The 18488-nt window shown below is 44.0% G+C and overlaps 1 protein-coding gene across 1 annotated transcript in view; it reads right to left on the reverse strand.

Annotated features, from left to right (window-relative positions):
• The window catches only part of CA8 (carbonic anhydrase 8), a 53091-nt gene that overhangs the window by 12634 nt on the left and 21969 nt on the right, over window positions 1-18488 (reverse strand). Inside the window, exon 4 of the mRNA XM_050938944.1 lies at window positions 6246-6341. Within this exon, the coding sequence (XP_050794901.1) occupies window positions 6246-6341 (96 nt within the window). The remainder of the gene's footprint in view (window positions 1-6245; window positions 6342-18488) is intronic.

Genomic DNA, 18488 nt, shown 5'->3' on the forward strand with positions numbered 1-18488 from the left:
AATAAAGTCATTGGCCAGAATGAAACTAGGTTTAAGTAACTTTAAAACAGTAACAGAAACTGACAGAATTTTTTTAAAAAGTCAAAGTCAAGGCTGATAAGCCTGAACTCACCTTGTTTTGCCTCAATAGTGCAGCACATGCTTCATGTAAGGGTCAAAGCCATGCAGCATTGTGAGATATAAATGCCAAGGCCACAATTTGTCCTTACACATTTTTGTTAGAAAAGTACATAGAAAAGAACTTAGTACACAAGCATGACAGAAACCTTTGAGTTTGTTCCCATAGTATTGCACAGCTGAGGCTGTGTGCTCCACTCTTTATTAAGGATAACCTCTCATTGAAGCTAAGGAAAGTTTGCTTGGATGAGAAGTGCAGAATCATAGTTCACCTCTTTCTTCCCCACTCCCCCATACACACCCACACCCACACCCCTTTTATACTCCAAGAGTGAAATCCTGGCCCCATTCAAGTCAATGGCAAAACATTCCCATTGACTTGAATGGGGCCAGGATTTCACCCCATACCTTTTTTGAATATCTTTGAGAAGCGGACAAAAGACACATGTAGAAACAAATTTTTTAAATGAGAGATCCTGATTATTTAATGTAGTTTTAAAGTAGCCAAGTTGCATTGTAGAACCAGGATCTGATTCTAACCTGAGATATATACATATGCTCACACATACATGCACGCCTGCCACTGACTTCATTAAGAGCTGTATGCACATGTACATGGGCACAAATGCACTCAGATAGTTTACAAAATGTCATTGTTTAAATGCACTATGTTTCTGAGCTCGGTACATAAGCACCAATAGAACAGCCTGGGTATAATAAAAAAAAAAAAAAAACCTACGGAATCCAAAACACACAATTTTCCCCCTCTGGAGAGGATGAGAGAAAGAACGAACCAATATGACCAATGTTATTCACATTGCTTAATGCCTTATTGCTGGGTGCTCAGATACTAAGATGGTGAAGGAGGTGTGAAAGTCCATACAGAATAGAATCACAGATTCACAGTTTCCTAGGACTAAAAAGGACCATTCTGATCATCTAGTCAGACCTCCTGTATAACAAGGGCAATAGAATAAAATATAGGGAGCATTTTTAAAAGCACGTAAGTGATCTAGGAGCACAGGACCCATTGACTTCCAGTGAGACTCGTGCTCTTAAGTAGGTGATTTTGAAAATCCCTCCCTAAAAATCAGGAACACATAAAACTTCCTGGGCTTGATTTTGATGTAACCATGCCTCCTGATTTCAGCAGAATTCTTCCTAACTCACACCATGCAGTGTGAGAGCAGAACAAGCCCTCCCCCACCACAGTGTTTTTACATTCATAAGAATGCTGACGAGATTGAAAGACCTAAAATTTGACTTTTTTTCTAATCTGCCAAATTTTTGTAAATGCCTGTGCATGGGTGGAATTGGAGTGCAGAGGGAACTGGCACCAAGGCAGGAATAGTTTTTTTTTTAAAAAATCACCCAACACTTCAACTGACTAGTGGTGTTGGAGGTGTTAGGGCATGTGTTTGTGCATATAGGTTTTTAGGAGGCAAAAAGTTTCAGTAGGAGTTTGAACCTCCAAGAAGCAATTATAAACAGCAGTGGCTTAAAAAAAAAATCACTCTTTCTGTCTTTAACAGAAGTGAAAAGAAATGTGACAATTTGTTTTCTCACTGGACCATTAATAAGTAGCATAAAGCAAACTATGATTTTTTTTTAGACAATTTTTAATTAGGTGGAGCCTTTCTTGGCTAATAAGAAAACACCATGGAATGCTTACTGCGAGAGATAGAAGTAGAAAAAAAAAGATATTGGTTATGTTTCAAAGATTTATTTAAGAATTGTATGTAACTTTGTAAGTGACTCCAAAGTTACCTCTGCTGGAATTAGAGGGTGACTTATATAAGCAATTATGACATAAGCCTGTAGGATATGAAGCTAAGAGAACTGAGAATTTCTAGCATTACTGTTTAACAATTCTATCTCAGCGCTGAGACTGTAACCAACGTACTTTTACATTCAAATAGAGGTAAACCTCAGAGGTGCTCAGAAGCTCATTATGGAATATGACCAATTAACAGTACAACTGTGGAAAAAAATCCATTTGATCTAAATATGAATCATAACTCTCTTCCTCAGACCTCCTTAAATGGAATCGTTCACCACTTCTCATGACTAGGGTTAGGGGAAATTGATGCTTTGGGTTCACGGGGGTGCTGGGAATCAAAACTGGTTGGCTTTGTTCATAGGGTTCCCAGCTCTCGAAGACACTTACTGTCACTTAGAGTCAGGGGATCACCTGAACACCCAATTAACTCCCAGAGTCACCAACAAGCCACACAGGTCCTTTCTTTTTGACTTTTCAGGATGGGCTGCCCTGTGAGCACCATGACCCAGCATCTCCCCTTCCAATGTTTCTGAAGAGCGAAAGTCTCTCCCCACCTTATACTCCGTGCAGAGGCCACACTATGCTGGTGTCCTCGGGTCTAACACAAACTCTCTACAGGGTTACCCCCATTGGCAGCACTGGGGCCACAAAGTAAGGGGAGACTAATCCACACAACACCCCTCCCATCCCCATATCTCCCATGGCCTGCATAACAGGATTGGCCGAGAATGGAAGGGAGCAAACTTTAAGTGGACATAGTCCCTGAGAGCTCTAGGAGGTGTTGTATCCCAGAGGCACACTACTTCCTTCTGTTCCCACTGGAGGGGTGTGATTCCACACCTTCCCCAGCACAGGCCTGTGTTTTACTGCCACCATTTACAGGTAGCACCATGCCGCTGTCCACAACAGTTTAGGACAAGAAATTAAGGATTTCCTTTTCCAGCTGAAACTTCAGGGTGAACTGATGTGGACAGGATGTAATTACCTCAGTGGAAGTTTGGCCAGAACATCAGAGCTAACAGCCTATTTCTTATTAAGAGTGCTGTGGGACTTTTAACGAACAAAGAAGTGGCCAGCACTTCAGTTTTTATACAGCACCTGCAGCAGCACAGAACCACCTAGCACTGACTGAGTAAGAAGGCAGCATGGCACCTTTTGAATTTCCTACACCACTTCCTGCTGCCACCTAAGTGTTCTTTAAAGGTATCAAGTATCAGAGGGGTAGCCGTGTTAGTCTGGATCCGTAAAAGCAGCAAAGAATCCTGTGGCACCTTATAGACTAACAGACGTTTTGGAGCATGAGCTTTCGTGGGTGAATACCCACTTCCTCAGATGCATGTAGTGGAAATTTCCAGGGGCAGGTATATATATGCTAGCAAACAAGCTAGAGATAATGAGGTCAGTTCAGTCAGGGAGGATGAGGCCCTGTTCTAGCAGTTGAGGTGTGAAAACCAAGAGAGGAAAAACTGGTTCTGTAGTTGGCAAGCCATTCACAGTCTTTGTTCAATCCTGAGATGATGGTGTCAAATTTGCAGATGAACTGAAGCTCAGCAGTTTCTCTTTGAAGTCTGGTCCTTAAGTTTTTTTGCTGCAGGATGGCCACCTTAAGGTCTGCTATAGTGTGGGCAGGGAGGTTGAAGTGCTCTCCTCCAGGTTTTTGTATATTGCCATTCCTAATATCTGATTTGTGTCCATTTATCCTTTTCCGTAGAGACTGTCCAGTTTGGCCGATGTACATAGCAGAGGGGCATTGCTGGCATATGATGGCGTATATTACATTGGTGGATGTGCAGGTGAATGAACCACTGATGGTGTGGCTGATCTGGTTAGGTCCTGTGATGGTGTCGCTGGTGTAGATATGTGGGCAGAGTTGGCATCGAGGTTTGTTGCATGGATTGGTTCCTGAGCTAGAGTTATTATGGTGCTGTGTGCAGTTACTGGTGAGAATATGTTTCAGGTTGGCAGGTTGTCTGTGGGCAAGGACTGGCCTGCCACCCAAGGCCTGTAAAAGTGTGGGATCATTGTCCAGGATGGGTTGTAGATCTTTGATGATGCGTTGGAGGGGTTTTAGCTGGGGGCTGTATGTGATGGCCAGTGGAGTCCTGTTGGTTTCTTTCTTGGGTTTGTCTTGCAGTAGAAGGCTTCTGGGTACACATCTGGCTCTGTTGATCTGTTTCCTTATTTCCTCGTGCGGGTATTGTAGTTTTGAGAATGCTTGGTGGAGATTTTGTAGGTGTTGGTCTCTGTCTGAGGGGCTGGAGCAGATGCGGTTGTACCTCTGTGCTTGGCTATAGACAATGGATCGTGTGATGTGTCCGGGATGGAAGCTGGAGGCATGAAGGTAGGCATAGCGGTCTGTAGGTTTTCGATATAGGGTGGTGTTTATGTTACCATCACTTATTTGCACCGTGGTGTCAAGAAAGTGGACCTCCCATGTAGATTGGTCCAGGCTGAGGTTGATGGTGGGGTGGAAGCTGTTGAAATCGTGGTGGAATTTTTGCAGAGTCTTCTTCTCATGGGTCCAGATGATGAAGATGTCATCAATGTAGCGTAGGCAGAGAAGGGGCATGAGTGGACGAGAGCTGAGGAAGCGTTGTTCCAGGTCGGCCATAAAGATATTGGCATATTGTGGGGCCATGCGGGAGCCCATAGCAGTGCCACTGATCTGGAGATATATATTGTCATAAATTTGAAATAGTTGTGTGTAAGTATAAAGGCACAGAGCTCAGCAGCCAGTTGTGCTGTGGCATCATCAGGGATAGTGTTCCTGACAGCTTGTATTCCATCTGTGTGTGGGATGTTTGTGTAGAGAGCCTCTACATCCATGGTGGCTAGGATGGTGTTTTCTGGGAGGTGACCAATGCATTGTAGTTTCCTCAGGAAATCAGTGGTGTCAGGGAGATAGCTGGGAGTGCTGGTGGCATAGGGTCTGAGTAGAGAGTCCATATATCCAGACAGTCCTTCAGTGAGAGTGCCAATGCCCGAGATGATGGGGCGTCCAGGATTTCCGGGTTTATGGATCTTGGGTAGTAGATAGAATAACCCTGGTCCAGGCTCTAGGGGTATGTCTCAAAACTACAATACCCGCACGAGGAAATAAGGAAACAGATCAACAGAGCCAGACGTGTACCCAGAAGCCTCCTACTGCAAGACAAACCCAAGAAAGAAACCAACAGGACTCCACTGGCCATCACATACAGCCCCCAGCTAAAACCTCTCCAACGCATCACCAAAGATCTACAACCCATCCTGGACAATGATCCCACACTTTCACAGGCCTTGGGTGGCAGGCCAGTCCTTGCCCACAGACAACCTGCCAACCTGAAACATATTCTCACCAGTAACTGCACACCGCACCATAATAACTCTAGCTCAGGAACCAATCCATGCAACAAACCTCGATGCCAACTCTGCCCACATATCTACACCAGCGACACCATCACAGGACCTAACAAGATCAGCCACACCATCACTGGTTCATTCACCTGCACATCCACCAATGTAATATATGCCATCATATGCCAGCAATGCCCCTCTGCTATGTACATCGGCCAAACTGGACAGTCTCTATAGAAAAGGATAAATGGACACAAATCAGACATTAGGAATGGCAATATACAAAAACCTGGAGGAGAGCACTTCAACCTCCCTGCCCACACTATAGCAGACCTTAAGGTGGCCATCCTGCAGCAAAAAAACTTAAGGACCAGACTTCAAAGAGAAACTGCTGAGCTTCAGCTCATCTGCAAATTTGACACCATCAGCTCAGGATTGAACAAAGATTGTGAATGGCTTGCCAACTACAGAACCAGTTTCTCCTCTCTTGGTTTTCACACCTCAACTGCTAGAACAGGGCCTTATCCTCCCTGATTGAACTGACCTCGTTATCTCTAGCTTGTTTGCTAGCATATATATACCTGCCCCTGGAAATTTCCACTACATGCATCTGAGGAAGTGGGTATTCACCCACGAAAGCTCATGCTCCAAAACGTCTGTTAGTCTATAAGGTGCCACAGGATTCTTTGCTGCTTTAAAGGTATGGCATCCAAGTACCCACCCAGCCCACTACTCTTTAGCTTATATGACATGACAAGGCTGCATGACAAGTCAGTTAGATGGCATGTTTTCCATTCTTTAGTTACATTATTTTAAATATGTTGCTTTTAATCAAATATCATTTTAGTTACCATTTACACTGAAGATACGTGTAGACAAATCCTTGTTGTATTAGAATACAAGCACCTGTCGATTTCTTTTGTTTTCTGAAATCACTAACAGTAGAAAGTAGAAGGGGACTCTTTTATAGGGGCCAAATGATAACATGTGATCACCACAGTAAAATATTTACCTGCACAAACAGAGCAATGATAGCTATCCCGTGCTTCTTCCCCACTGCCTCATCAATACTGCTGTATAGTGTAGAGTTCCAGTGGATTAGATGAAGCTAAAACAAAATGATGCAGACAATGTCACCAGTAGGTAAAAGTTTCTGTGTACTTGAGAAACAGGAAGGTGATTTTAGCTAACAAAGCCAGCACATATTATAAAAGGTGGAATCCCATGATGACCATTATAAGTCCAGTAAGAAAGAAGGTACTGTTGATAACTTCCCCTCCTACTTTAACCACAGAAAGGATGCTTTGCATTCAGCTGCCAAGTATCCATGACAAAGGCATGGATCAATGTGGTAACAGTGCATTACAAATGGTGTACCTCCTCATTCTGAGGCACTCAAATAAACTCTGCAAACTCAACCCTTTGGCATGGCCTCCATCACTACCAGCTAGCTCTCTTCCAAGCCTCAAATTCATATTCGCCACATTAGAGTATGGCTGTGGACGTGGATTTTCCTAACATTCATTTAATTGGCTGGCCGTGCCTTTTTGATAGTACATGTCTCATGAACTACCACTGCAATGGTGAACCACTGGGAACTCAGCAATGAACAACAATCCCTCTCCTTCCCCTACCCCCCGACTCCCACTCATTGAATGTAATGGGTTGGGAAAAGGAGAAATGGGGAAAAGGTAAACACAGGCAGCATGACTGGGGAGAAGTGGAGACAGGCAGCTTGCAGGTGCAAGAGATGAAGGTATTGGTGGATAATAATCCATTATTGGTGGATAATAAGTGCCAATAAAAGCCTGTGGACATCCAGCTACTTTTAATCAGCTTCCCTGAATCAAGGCTTGAATTAGTAGCTGCACATGTAAACAGGAAGCAGTAGTCACTGGCTGATAAAAGGGAGGTCTTATTCTGGCAAACTGGTACAGCTGCCCAGCAAGAATTGGGAACCCCTGTCATAGAAGCAATTTGTTAATGAAAAGAAAGAAAGGGGAAGACTGACAGCTTTATATAGTCAATGGCAATATGCATTTCAAACAGCTGACTGTTTCCAGCATTAATGATAACATGTTATCTCCTTGGCTATGCCCCATAGCACTAGAGAGGTTTCCCCCACTCAAGCATGTGTGCATTTAAGTTTATCTAGGAGCAGCCATGGCACATTCCATGCAGGTAAAACAGCTACAAAAAAACTAAATTTAATTCCCTGTTGTAAAATCAAGTGATCGATGTTTTGCACTGTTAGATGTTTGAGGGGTTAAAATGTCACCTGCATTTTTCCCAGTTTCACAAAAAATAGTTTTTAAAATAGAGTTTTTCTCCGTCTTACTATTTCTGCCTGGCACCCCCAAGCAGTGATGACTGCTCTCCACCCCCAGAGAGTTCTTTTAGATTGCTCAGCATCTCCGATGATCAAGCCCTCAGACTGCTGCTCATCCCTTATTTCAGCTCAGATAGAAACCAATCATACGAATCTGATTATCATTCTGATTATGAATGAAGGATTTTTAAATGTACTGTTGCAAATTAAATTAGCATAATAGATCATTTTATTCATTCTGAACACAAATATTTGACATGATAAAGAAAACTCCAAGCTAAGTTTCATTAGAAAGTCCACTTGCATTGAACAGTGCTAATATAAAAAACACTGACCCATAGCTACAGAAGTTATAGGCAAATAAATTACCAAGTAAAACAAGACACAGAACTAAGTTGTGTCCCTGTACGTCCTGCATTCATAAAACCTTACTTGGAAGCAAATAAATATGAAGGAGCAAATCAGTCTATTTGACATCTTGTTTAAGTTTACTATTTAAATGAGTCCTTTTGTAACGTTGTTCTTTTCATACATTTGAAACTTTCACAAAATGACCTTTATTTCCATTTTCTCTTTTTAATATTAAATGATTCTTTAAAAAGAGAAACAAAAAATCAAATAAAGACAATTTAGTACTAATGCCATTTCTAGGAAAAAGATGAACTAATACAATCCAATTAGTTTAGAAGGCAATGCTATACCTTAAGTCAGACTATTTGTCCAAAATGCTACATTATTTGATTAGGCCGGAATTTGCAGTTATTACATTAGCCACTAGAGGGGCTCATGCAGTCCCATGAACATAAAAAGCCCTGAAATTAACAAGGAAAAATCTACTTCCTACAAACAGGTCGGTACAGACACCCAAAAAAGAATAACATTCCAGTGACTGCAATTGTGATGGCAATGTCCTCGGTACTGCAGAAAACAATACCCCATATCACTGCTATTAATTTTATTTTAAATGTCAGCATAAACCTTTCCTTCTGTGACAGTAACAATGGTCTTGAACGTTTAGAAAGTCCATTACTTTGACTAAATCAACAGGCAGATCTGAGCTAAAGCCACCATGACATTCAATGTGTTGTTACATTCAAAGAGGCAACATTTGTAATCTGACATTTTTCTGCATTCTGTCAGCAATGTTGCAACAAGTCGTTTTCTGAAGTTCTAAAAGGAAAATGCATGACTTGAGATTTTCCTCGATGAGGAGGGAGAATGTACGAGCCCCATATAGCACAACAACAGCACCCTTTACTTGTTGAGAGGCAGACTGGCCCTAGAGCAGGGTATAGGAGACCTGGGTTCTATTTCTGAAGCTGACCTGCTATGTACTGGGGAGCAAATTACTTCACTTCTCTGTGCCTTCCCGGCTGTGTCTTGCCTATCTGTTTAGATTGTAAGCTCTTCAGGGCAGAGACTGTCCACTGCTATGAGTTTGTATGTTGTCCAGTACAATGGGACTCCAATCTCTGTGTAACACAACTGATAATTGTAGCTCCATTATTAAGAAAAATGTTAGTGATCAAATTTTGCTGTGGCCAGTCTACAAGGAGAAGCAGAAATCCTGTGAGGTGTGTCCTGTGCTCCAGAAACGCTAGTGGGGATTTGTGCTATGAAGTGCACCTTGCTGCTGCTCTGACCTGGAGCAAAGCTCATGACTACCTGTTTCTAGCTAGCACATACAGTTAACCACAGGATGTATCGGCTGGCTGGAGAGCAATCACGTCCCCACAGACTACTAACACTTGGAGAGGAAGTGCTGTGAGTTGAAATGCTAGCATGCTATCTCTAGAGCTCTCCTTAGTACTATCAAAATATTCTGCCCTAAACTTTTCCAGGAGGGAAGAGGCTCCATATGCCTTTTCCTTGCCTCTTTCCCTCCCTTCCCTTCACTAGTTATGCATCAGTGTAGTAGACGTCAGTATTTAGTCCTAAAACATGAAGAGAAGTTAGACAAGAGAACAAACTGCCAAAGGGAGGTGTGGAAATGTCCACACTGAAGATATTCAGGATTAGTGTAGACACCAACCAATTAGGAACAGGTTAAGTAATTATTAAATCAATCCTGCCACAAGTCCTGGACAGGCAGTAGGGGGACATTTGTAGGACTTGCCAACCCAAAACTTTCTAAGACTTTACGACTCTGGTCATGGATGCCCTAGGTTTAGATTGTAAGCTCTGTGGGGGCAGGGACCATTGTTTTTTGTTCTGTGTTTGCACAGCAATTAGCACAATAGGCCCTGGCTCATGACTACAGCCCTGCTGTAATAGAAATAATTAATAATAGTAATAGGCTGGTGGAGCTCAGGATGATTATGGTCGACATCAAAAGAGGACAACTGCTGTTTTCTTCTTGTAGCTGTAGAGCCCTGTAGTGGATATCCACATCCACGGACCATTTTTGTGGCTCATGGATCAGATGAGGATACAAATTTTGTATCTGTGCAGGGCTATGTGTACCTGGTTCTGTTCCTTGGCTTCAGAGGTTGCTTGAGCCATCTTGTGGTTGCAGAACCGAAGCACTGAGATGACAGTTACTATTAGGAGATAAAAATGGATGCAGAGGGGAATAAGAGAGTGGCAGGATAGGATGGGATGAATTAAAAGACTGAATTTAATTGTAATTACAGATGGGAGCATACGAGCATTAGTTAGGGACAGATTGAGCCTGGTTTTTGCATGTGCAAGGAGCCTTCCCTCCCTCACGCTCCTGAGGCCTGGTCTACACTGCGGGGGGGGGGGAGGGGGTTGATCTAAGATACGCAACTTTAGCTACGAGAATAGCATAGCTGAAGTCGACGTATCTTAGATCGAATTAAAATTACTTAATTCACGTCCTCACGGCGCTGGATCAACGGCTGCGGCTCCCCCGTCGACTTTGCTTCCGCCTCTCGCACTGCTGGAGTTCAGCAGTCGATGGGAGAGTGATCAGGGATCGATTTTATCGCATCTACACTACACTCGATAAATCGATCCACGATAGATCGATCGCTACCCAGCGATCCGGTGGGTAGTGTAGACATACCCTCAGACAGGGGCCAGCTACAGTGGAAGGCCCGGTATTCTCCTGAGCACAGGCACTACTCTCTGCTAGTGACCACTACATAGCTCAGAGTGGCAAGAAAATATGGGGGGACAGCACCATCCCTTCAGGTAAACACACAGTGTATGCTCCTCATGGGGTTACAGTGAGAACACTCCCAGTGCCTGCTGGAAGAGCTCCAGGAGACATTGTGCATGGCACTTCACAGACAAGTAAGGAGACAAAAGCCTTGTAGACAGGCAACAGAATGAGAAATGACCACAAATCATACTATTAGATATCAGAGGGGTAGCCGTGTTAGTCTGGATCTGCAAAAACAGCAAAGAGTCCTGTGGCACTTTATAGACTAAACAGACGTTTTGGAGCATGAGCTTTCGTGGGTGAATACCCACTTCCTCAGATGCATGTAGTGGAAATTTCCAGGGGCAGGTATATATATGCAGGCAAGCTAGAGATTATGAGGTAGTTCAATCAGGGAGGATGAGGCCCTGTTCTACCAGTTGAGGTGTGAAAACCAAGAGAGGAGAAACTGGTTCTGTAATTGGCAAGCCATTCACAGTCTTTGTTTAATCCTGAGCTGATGGTGCCAAATTTGCAGATGAACTGAAGCTCAGCAGTTTTTCTTTGAAGTCTGGTCCTGAAGTTTTTTTGCTGCAGGATGGCCACCTTAAGGTCTGCTATAGTGTGGCCAGGGAGGTTGAAGTGTTCTCCTACAGGTTTTTGTATATTGCCATTCCTGATATCTGATTTGTGTCCGTTTATCCTTTTCCGTAGCGACTGTCCAGTTTGGCCGATGTACATAGCTGAGGGGCATTGCTGGCATATGATGACGTATATTACATTGATGGACGTGCAGGTGAATGAACCGGTGATAGTGTGGCTGATCTGGTTAGGTCCTGTGATGGTGTCGCTGGTGTAGATATGTGGGCAGAGTTGGCATCGAGGTTTGTTGCATGGATTGGTTCCTGAGCTAGAGTTACTATGGTGCGGTGTGCAGTTACTGGTGAGAATATGTTTCAGGTTGGCAGGTTGCCTGTGGGCAAGGACTGGCCTGCCACTCAAGACCTGTGAAAGTGTGGGGTCATTGTCCAGGATGGGCTGTAGGTCCCTGATGATGCGTTGGAGAGGTTTTAGCTGGGGACTGTATGTGATGGCCAGTGGAGTCCTGTTGGTTTCTCTCTTGGGTTTGTCTTGCAGTAGGAGGCTTCTGGGTACACGTCTGGCTCTGTTGATCTGTTTCCTTATTTCCTCATGCGGGTATTGTAGTTTTGAGAATGCTTGGTGGAGATTTTGTAGATGTTGGTCTCTGTCTGTGGGGTTAGAGCAGATGCGGTTGTACCTCTGTGCTTGGCTGTAGACAATGGATCGTGTGATGTGCCCGGGATGGAAGCTGGAGGCATGAAGGTAGGCAAAGCGGTCGGTAGGTTTTCGGTATAGGGTGGTGGTAATGTGACCATCACTTATTTGCACCATGGTGTCTAGGAAGTGGACCTCCCATGTAGATTGGTCCAGGCTGAGGTTGATGGTGGGGTGGAAGCTGTTGAAATAGTGGTGGAATTTTTCCAGAGACTCCTTCCCATGGGTCCAGATGATGAAGATGTCATCAATGTAGCGTAGGTAGAGAACGGGCGTGAGTGGACGAGAGCTGAGGAAGAGTTGTTCCAGGTCGGCCATAAAGATATTGGCATATTGTGGGGCCATGCGGGTGCCCATAGCTGTGCCACTGATCTGGAGATATATATTGTCATCAAATTTGAAATAGTTGTGTGTGAGGATAAAGGCACAGAGCTCAGCAGCCAGTTGTGCTGTAGCATCATCAGGGATACTGTTCCTGACAGCTTGTATTCCATCTATGTGTGGGATGTTCATGCAGAGAGCCTCTACATCCATGGTGGCTAGGATGGTGTTTTCTGGAAGGTCACCAATGCATTGTAGTTTCCTCAGGAAATCAGTGGTGTCACGGAGATAGCTGGGAGTGCTGGTGGCATAGGGTCTGAGTAGAGAGTCCATATATCCAGACAGTCCTTCAGTGAGAGTGCCAATGCCCGAGATGATGGGGTGTCCAGGATTTCCGGGTTTGTGGATCTTGGGTTGTAGATAGAATAACCCTGGTCAGGGCTCTAAGGGTATGTTGATTTGTTCCGGTGTTAGTGTAGGGAGTGTCCTGAGTAGATGTTGCAGTTTCTTAGTGTATTCCTCAGTGGGATCTGAGGGAAGTGGCCTGTAGAATTTGGTGTTGGAGTTGTCTGGCAGCCTCCTTTTGGTAGTCAGACCTGTTCATGATGACAACAGCACCTCCTTTATCAGCCTCTTTGATGATAATGTCTGGGTGGTTTCTGAGGCTGTGGATGGCATTGCGTTCTGCACGACTTAGGTTATGAGGCAAGCGATGTTGTTTTTCCACAAGTTCTGCCTGTGCACGTCGGCGGAAGCATTCAATGTAGAGGTCCAGACTGTCATTTCGACCCTCAGGAAGAGTCCATGTGGAGAAATTGTGGAAAAACAACATCGCTTGCCTCATAACCTAAGTCGTGCAGAACGCAATGCCATCCTCCCTGATTGAACTACCTCATTATCTCTAGCTTGCCTGCATATATATACCTGCCCCTGGAAATTTCCACTACATGCATCTGACGAAGTGGGTATTCACCCACGAAAGCTCATGCTCCAAAACATGTTAGTCTATAAAGTGCCACAGGACTCTTCGCTGCTTTTGCATACTATTAGAGTGACCACACGCCTCACTGCATTCACTCTAGCACTGATGATTTTATATGTGCACATTTAAACAGATAAATAGATTTACAGCTTCCTTAAAAAAACAATCAAGCTAATTCTCCTCCAGACTGGGGAGGAAGAAAGAAAGTTCAAAACTGTACCTCTTCCTTCTAGTCTTATATACTTGGGAATCATTCAGAGGCTAAATTGATGGAGGCCATATAAGTAAATAGATAGGTCCACCAAGGGGGAACCAAGAAAGGAAGACATCAGAAAACAAGTGGAAAAACAACTCTGCTCTTTGGAAACTAGCATTTATTTTTTACTTTTTTTGTTTGCGTGTTCTTTTGTTTCTTAGTTGTTTTATTTGTAATATGATTAGGCGTACAGAAGTCAGGTGACACCATGAGATACAAGAATAAAAACAACTACTGGTGGCAAAAGAAGAAAAGAAAACCCATCTACCAACAAAGATTATACAATTTGAACTCTAAGGCCTACATTCCGCAGCTGACAGAACAAACAACTCCTGTTAATATTAATGGGAGTTGAAGGTCCACCTTGGGAGAACTGATCCCAACAGTTTTGCAGATTTTTATAATACAAATGTATGATGCATTTGTAAACTATACATTTCATAGCTTCACTTCCCAACATGCAACAATTTATATTCACTGTTCTGAGAGTGATGCTAACTTTTTGATCCTTATCAGACCAATGCACAATATTCTGCTAACCTTCATTTTACATTGAGGCAGTCATACAAAGAGCATGCATTGGTGATACCAGACTGATATGAATATAACCACAGATCTGGTAGAATAATAGATTGAAACCACTAGATTGTACTGGCAGTTTCCCATTATGTGGTTTTAAAGTATCCTTCATTCAGAGTAGAAACAAGCTGAGCATGTCAGTACAGCCAGAAAGGTTCTGTACAATTTACTAAGCTAAAGTTTTGATTTTCAGTGGTTATGATGTTTTTATTGAGCCCAAAAGAGTCAGCTACTCTGCTACTCTGCCAGTCAGGTGCACAATGGGAAGTATTTTCACAAACTGTTTATAAAACTAGGAAAAGGTCCTTAGCTGTCAGAAAATAACTTATTTTCCTTGGAGGAGAAAATAATAATTCAGAGGATTTTATTGTAGCTGGATGAGTGGCAAGTTAGTATCGAGTTCCTTTCAAGGTGAACTGAAGCCTTAAAAATGGTAAATAAATAACACAGCGCTGATGAAGTTGTCTTGTTCTGCCATCAGGTAGAGAGAAGTTTCTTCTTATGTATCACTAAGAAACTCAGAATTGAGCCTAGGAAAAATATTTATTTCTTTAAGGGCCATATCCTGAGGACCTTACTTAGTTTTTACTCCGTCCTTCCTTAATCCAAACATGCACTGATCTCAGTTCTTATGGCTTTACTCAGACAATATCCCCACTGACATTAACTTGAGGTTTGCATCAGTAACGACTGAATACGAACTCAGTAAGGACCTGAGTTTCAGGCCCTATGTTAACGATGTACCTGAGACTTTAGAATGATTGACTAGCCCTGATTTAGGAAACCATGCCTTTCTGCTTCCAGGCCACCACAGCAAGATCTTTTATGGCTGAATGAAAAGATGGGGCCCTGGGATGCTGGAGCCTGGCATGGAATCAGAGGCATTCTCTGTACCGCTGATAGGTTTATTAGTTCTGGCAGCCAGCTTCTCTCAATAACAAACAGAGTCGGAGAATCTTGTAAAAGTTTACTCCTGACTATGGCAATGGCTGTTCTATGCAGCTCAAAGGGGTCATGAGTTCACAGAGAACAAAAGTGAGCAATTAAGCTCTGATGTCAGCCAATCTTACTCTTACACATTGACAACTAGTCAGGAATTGCTATATCAGGTACCTGGCTGCAGACATCCAGCAGTGCAAACTCTGGATTGCAACGTTACCTAGTCTTCTAAGCTATGCCTGACTTGACTTATTTTTAGCCCTGCCCTGTACTGCCACATTCCCATATCCAGCTGCCATCTGAGTGACAGACTCCTCCTGAGATGCTGTATGGAAAAGCTTCCTATGAAATAAATCGCAGCCCATTGTTTAGGATAACACATCTGATTAACAGTACAGATTGGCATAGGATCTTTGAGATCTGGGCCCAGTGGTTGTGGTGGGCAAATGGGAGCCAGTTACCTACAAGGGTGAGTTGGCCTGTTTCACTTCTGAGCAAGGGAATGGGCTCACTCTTGGGAGGAAGAGTCTGTCTGGAAAAGGGAGACGGAGCAAGCCATCTGTCTAGGGGGATAGGCGCACAAAGATTTGATGGATCTAAACCCCATTTAGCTTTAATCCAGCCCTGACTATAAGTATGTTATACATTTACACAATACGGAATAATTTGCCCAGTTTTACTACATTAAAAATATTTTTTACTTCCTTTAACTATTATGAGAGGAATTATGAAACCCTCATTTGGTATTTGGACAAACATAAAAAACTATTCATCCTGCACTAGTGAAAGGACAGTTTTAATAGTAAACTAAGCAGCTGGGACTGGAAAAGCAATTACAGGCCAGGTCATGCTCCCTCAAAGGCAAACTTCTATTGACCTCAGTGGCAGCAGGACTGGGCCCTGGCAGAAAAATTCTGCACAAGACAACAGCATTTTGGTTGAGAGAACTGAATGCAGCATGAAGCATCTGCACAACCTGGCTGTAGCCACTTCCCCCAGCTAGCAGCCATGGCCCATGGCACCCCTTTAACATGGTGATGTGGTCCTGAGGATTAGTTCTGCTAATGAGCCTACCAGTTGTGCTCTTCCCACACTGAGTTCTTCTCCACACTTCTGTGAATAGTATGGCTGAGGATTTAAACTTCACAGTTGTGACACTCTGTGCCTTGGGGAAACCCCCTGCACCTCTATGTTCATCCTTATAAAATGATTGTGTGGTATCCAATGCAAAGTTTGTCATGTTGGGTGTCTTTGGAAGGCTCATGATGCACTGAGCATTGTTGTTATGGTAATGTTATAGGTTGTAATTTCATGTATATAGTTATGAGGCTGAAAGTATGTCCTCGTGGCTTAAAACAAGCCCAGGTAAAACTCTCCAGAAAAAGAGGGGCAGTTCACACTTCATCAGGGCGTGTATGGGACAAACCCAGCCCAGCCTCACAGGAACAAAGGACACTGGCCTAGGCAGCAACAAAGGATCTATTGGACTCTTGAGTGAGTCACCCCACTTCCCTTGGTCAATCAGGGACTGCAATGAGGTAATGCTCATCTGACTCTGAAATGGCGGGGACAAAGCCAAGAGGGAAGAAAGAACATGATAAAAGGGAGAGACATTTGTCATGCTCTTCCTCTCTCTTCCACCTACATCTACAGACATCACCTCCAAGCAACTAAAGCTCTGATCAAAGGGGAGAGCCTGGCTGAATGGCAACCAGCCATCCTGTGGTGAGACGCATCTAAGTTTGTAAGGGCACTGAAAGTGTTACGATCAGCTAAGAATGCATTTTGCCTTTATGTCATTTGGTTACACAATCAAAGCAGCTTACATGCCAGAGGCTGTACACAAACAGCCCAGGAGTGGGGGTTGTCACAGCAGAGCAGGGTAAGGCTGGCTCCCAGAGTCAAGGATTGGAGTGGGCTACCAGATCACTAGTCCAGATAACACCAGGGGAACGTCACAACAGTATACTGTGAATTCTCTCTATATATCTGCTCCACTACTTGTCCCCCATGGGAAGGCAGAAATGTGGCATGCTCATTGGTGGATTTTGTGGGTCTGGCAATGCGGGGCCAGTATGAGGATCATAGTGAGCAGATATGTACAGTAATATGGTGCCATTTATGAAGAATCATTTTTCAGATCCACAGCTTAAACTGTATCAAAGTTAGAAAAACATCTTGTTGCTACTATAACTACACTATGATTACTGAGCATGTGCTATTTTTGTAATCAGCTGTTCATTTTCTTCTATTGCCTGAATTCTTACTCTCACTGAGGGGCTAATTATTACAAAGACTCCTTTCTTTTATGCAAGCAATGTCAAATGTAAATTAATCCTTGGGAGCCTGTTTGTTTCTCCGTCAGAACCAGGTTACACAGAAATTTCCCATTAGCTGTACAACTAGGTACTGTAATCTCTGGAACAGTTTCTTTAGGCCAGTATTGTTGTCAGCTAAGCATGTTTCTAAAGGCTTAAGACAAAGAGTATCCCTATGAGTTCTGTGTGTATCTCAAGCTCAAGAGATTCCAAGGTTCTGTTTGGGTGAGCTAAGCATCACAAAGCTTATCGAAAGGGGTATTCAAATATATCCTGTCCAAACCTGATTTCCCTCTGGTTTTAAATATTGTATGAATACTGTGGAATGGCCCTCTCGGACAAAGACAAAGTGCAATACAAGCCTGGAGTAGAAGTTACAGCTGCTAGGATCAGCATTAACTTCCAGACAGATATCTTCATGAATAGCAACCCAGTTCAGAGGGAAGCATGCCCATCAACAATGACTACTGCCCAGCACCCCTTTGAATTTCCCTCTTCCAAATTGCTGAGCTCCTCCATCATATGGCATGGCTGCAGAGGAGCCTCTTCTGGGTCCCTGTAGGGTTAAAACCAACCCTGGGAGAGGGCTGGAGGGTTGGGAGAACAGCCCAGGCTGAGTGGGAAGCAGGCTCAGCTGGGGCCATGCCCCAATTAGGGCCCACCTGGCCCTATAAAGGCTTGAGCCAGGAGGTCAAGCAAACAGTCTCCCTCTGGCTGTAGAGGGAGAAGGGCCTGGCTGCAGGGAGCTAGAGACAGGGTACCTGAGTGAAGCAGGGCTGAGGAAAGGCAGAGGAGCTGGGGAACTCCAGCCTGGAAAGCCCCAGGCTGTGGCCTAGCATTGGGCTAATAAGTACTGGGGGTTGCAGAGGGCAGCCCAGGGGTAGGCCAAGGCAGCAGGTCCAAACCTAACCTTGCCAGTGATGCGTAGGGCCTAGACAATGACTGGCAGTAGCCCTATACTGAGGTGAGGTGGGGATAGTGGGTGGGGGTTCCCTGGGGAGACACTAAGACTGAGAGGTTACTGCCAGGGGGCAGTGCCCCACATAACAGGGCACTGGGTCTGGGAGGGACATAGGGGCCAAGTGGTAGCAGGACACCAGCCTGCAGAGGGCGCTCCAATGGCTGGAGA

The sequence above is a fragment of the Gopherus flavomarginatus genome, chromosome 2, assembly GCF_025201925.1.
Source record: "Gopherus flavomarginatus isolate rGopFla2 chromosome 2, rGopFla2.mat.asm, whole genome shotgun sequence".
In the NCBI taxonomy this organism is placed as follows: Eukaryota; Metazoa; Chordata; order Testudines; family Testudinidae; genus Gopherus; species Gopherus flavomarginatus.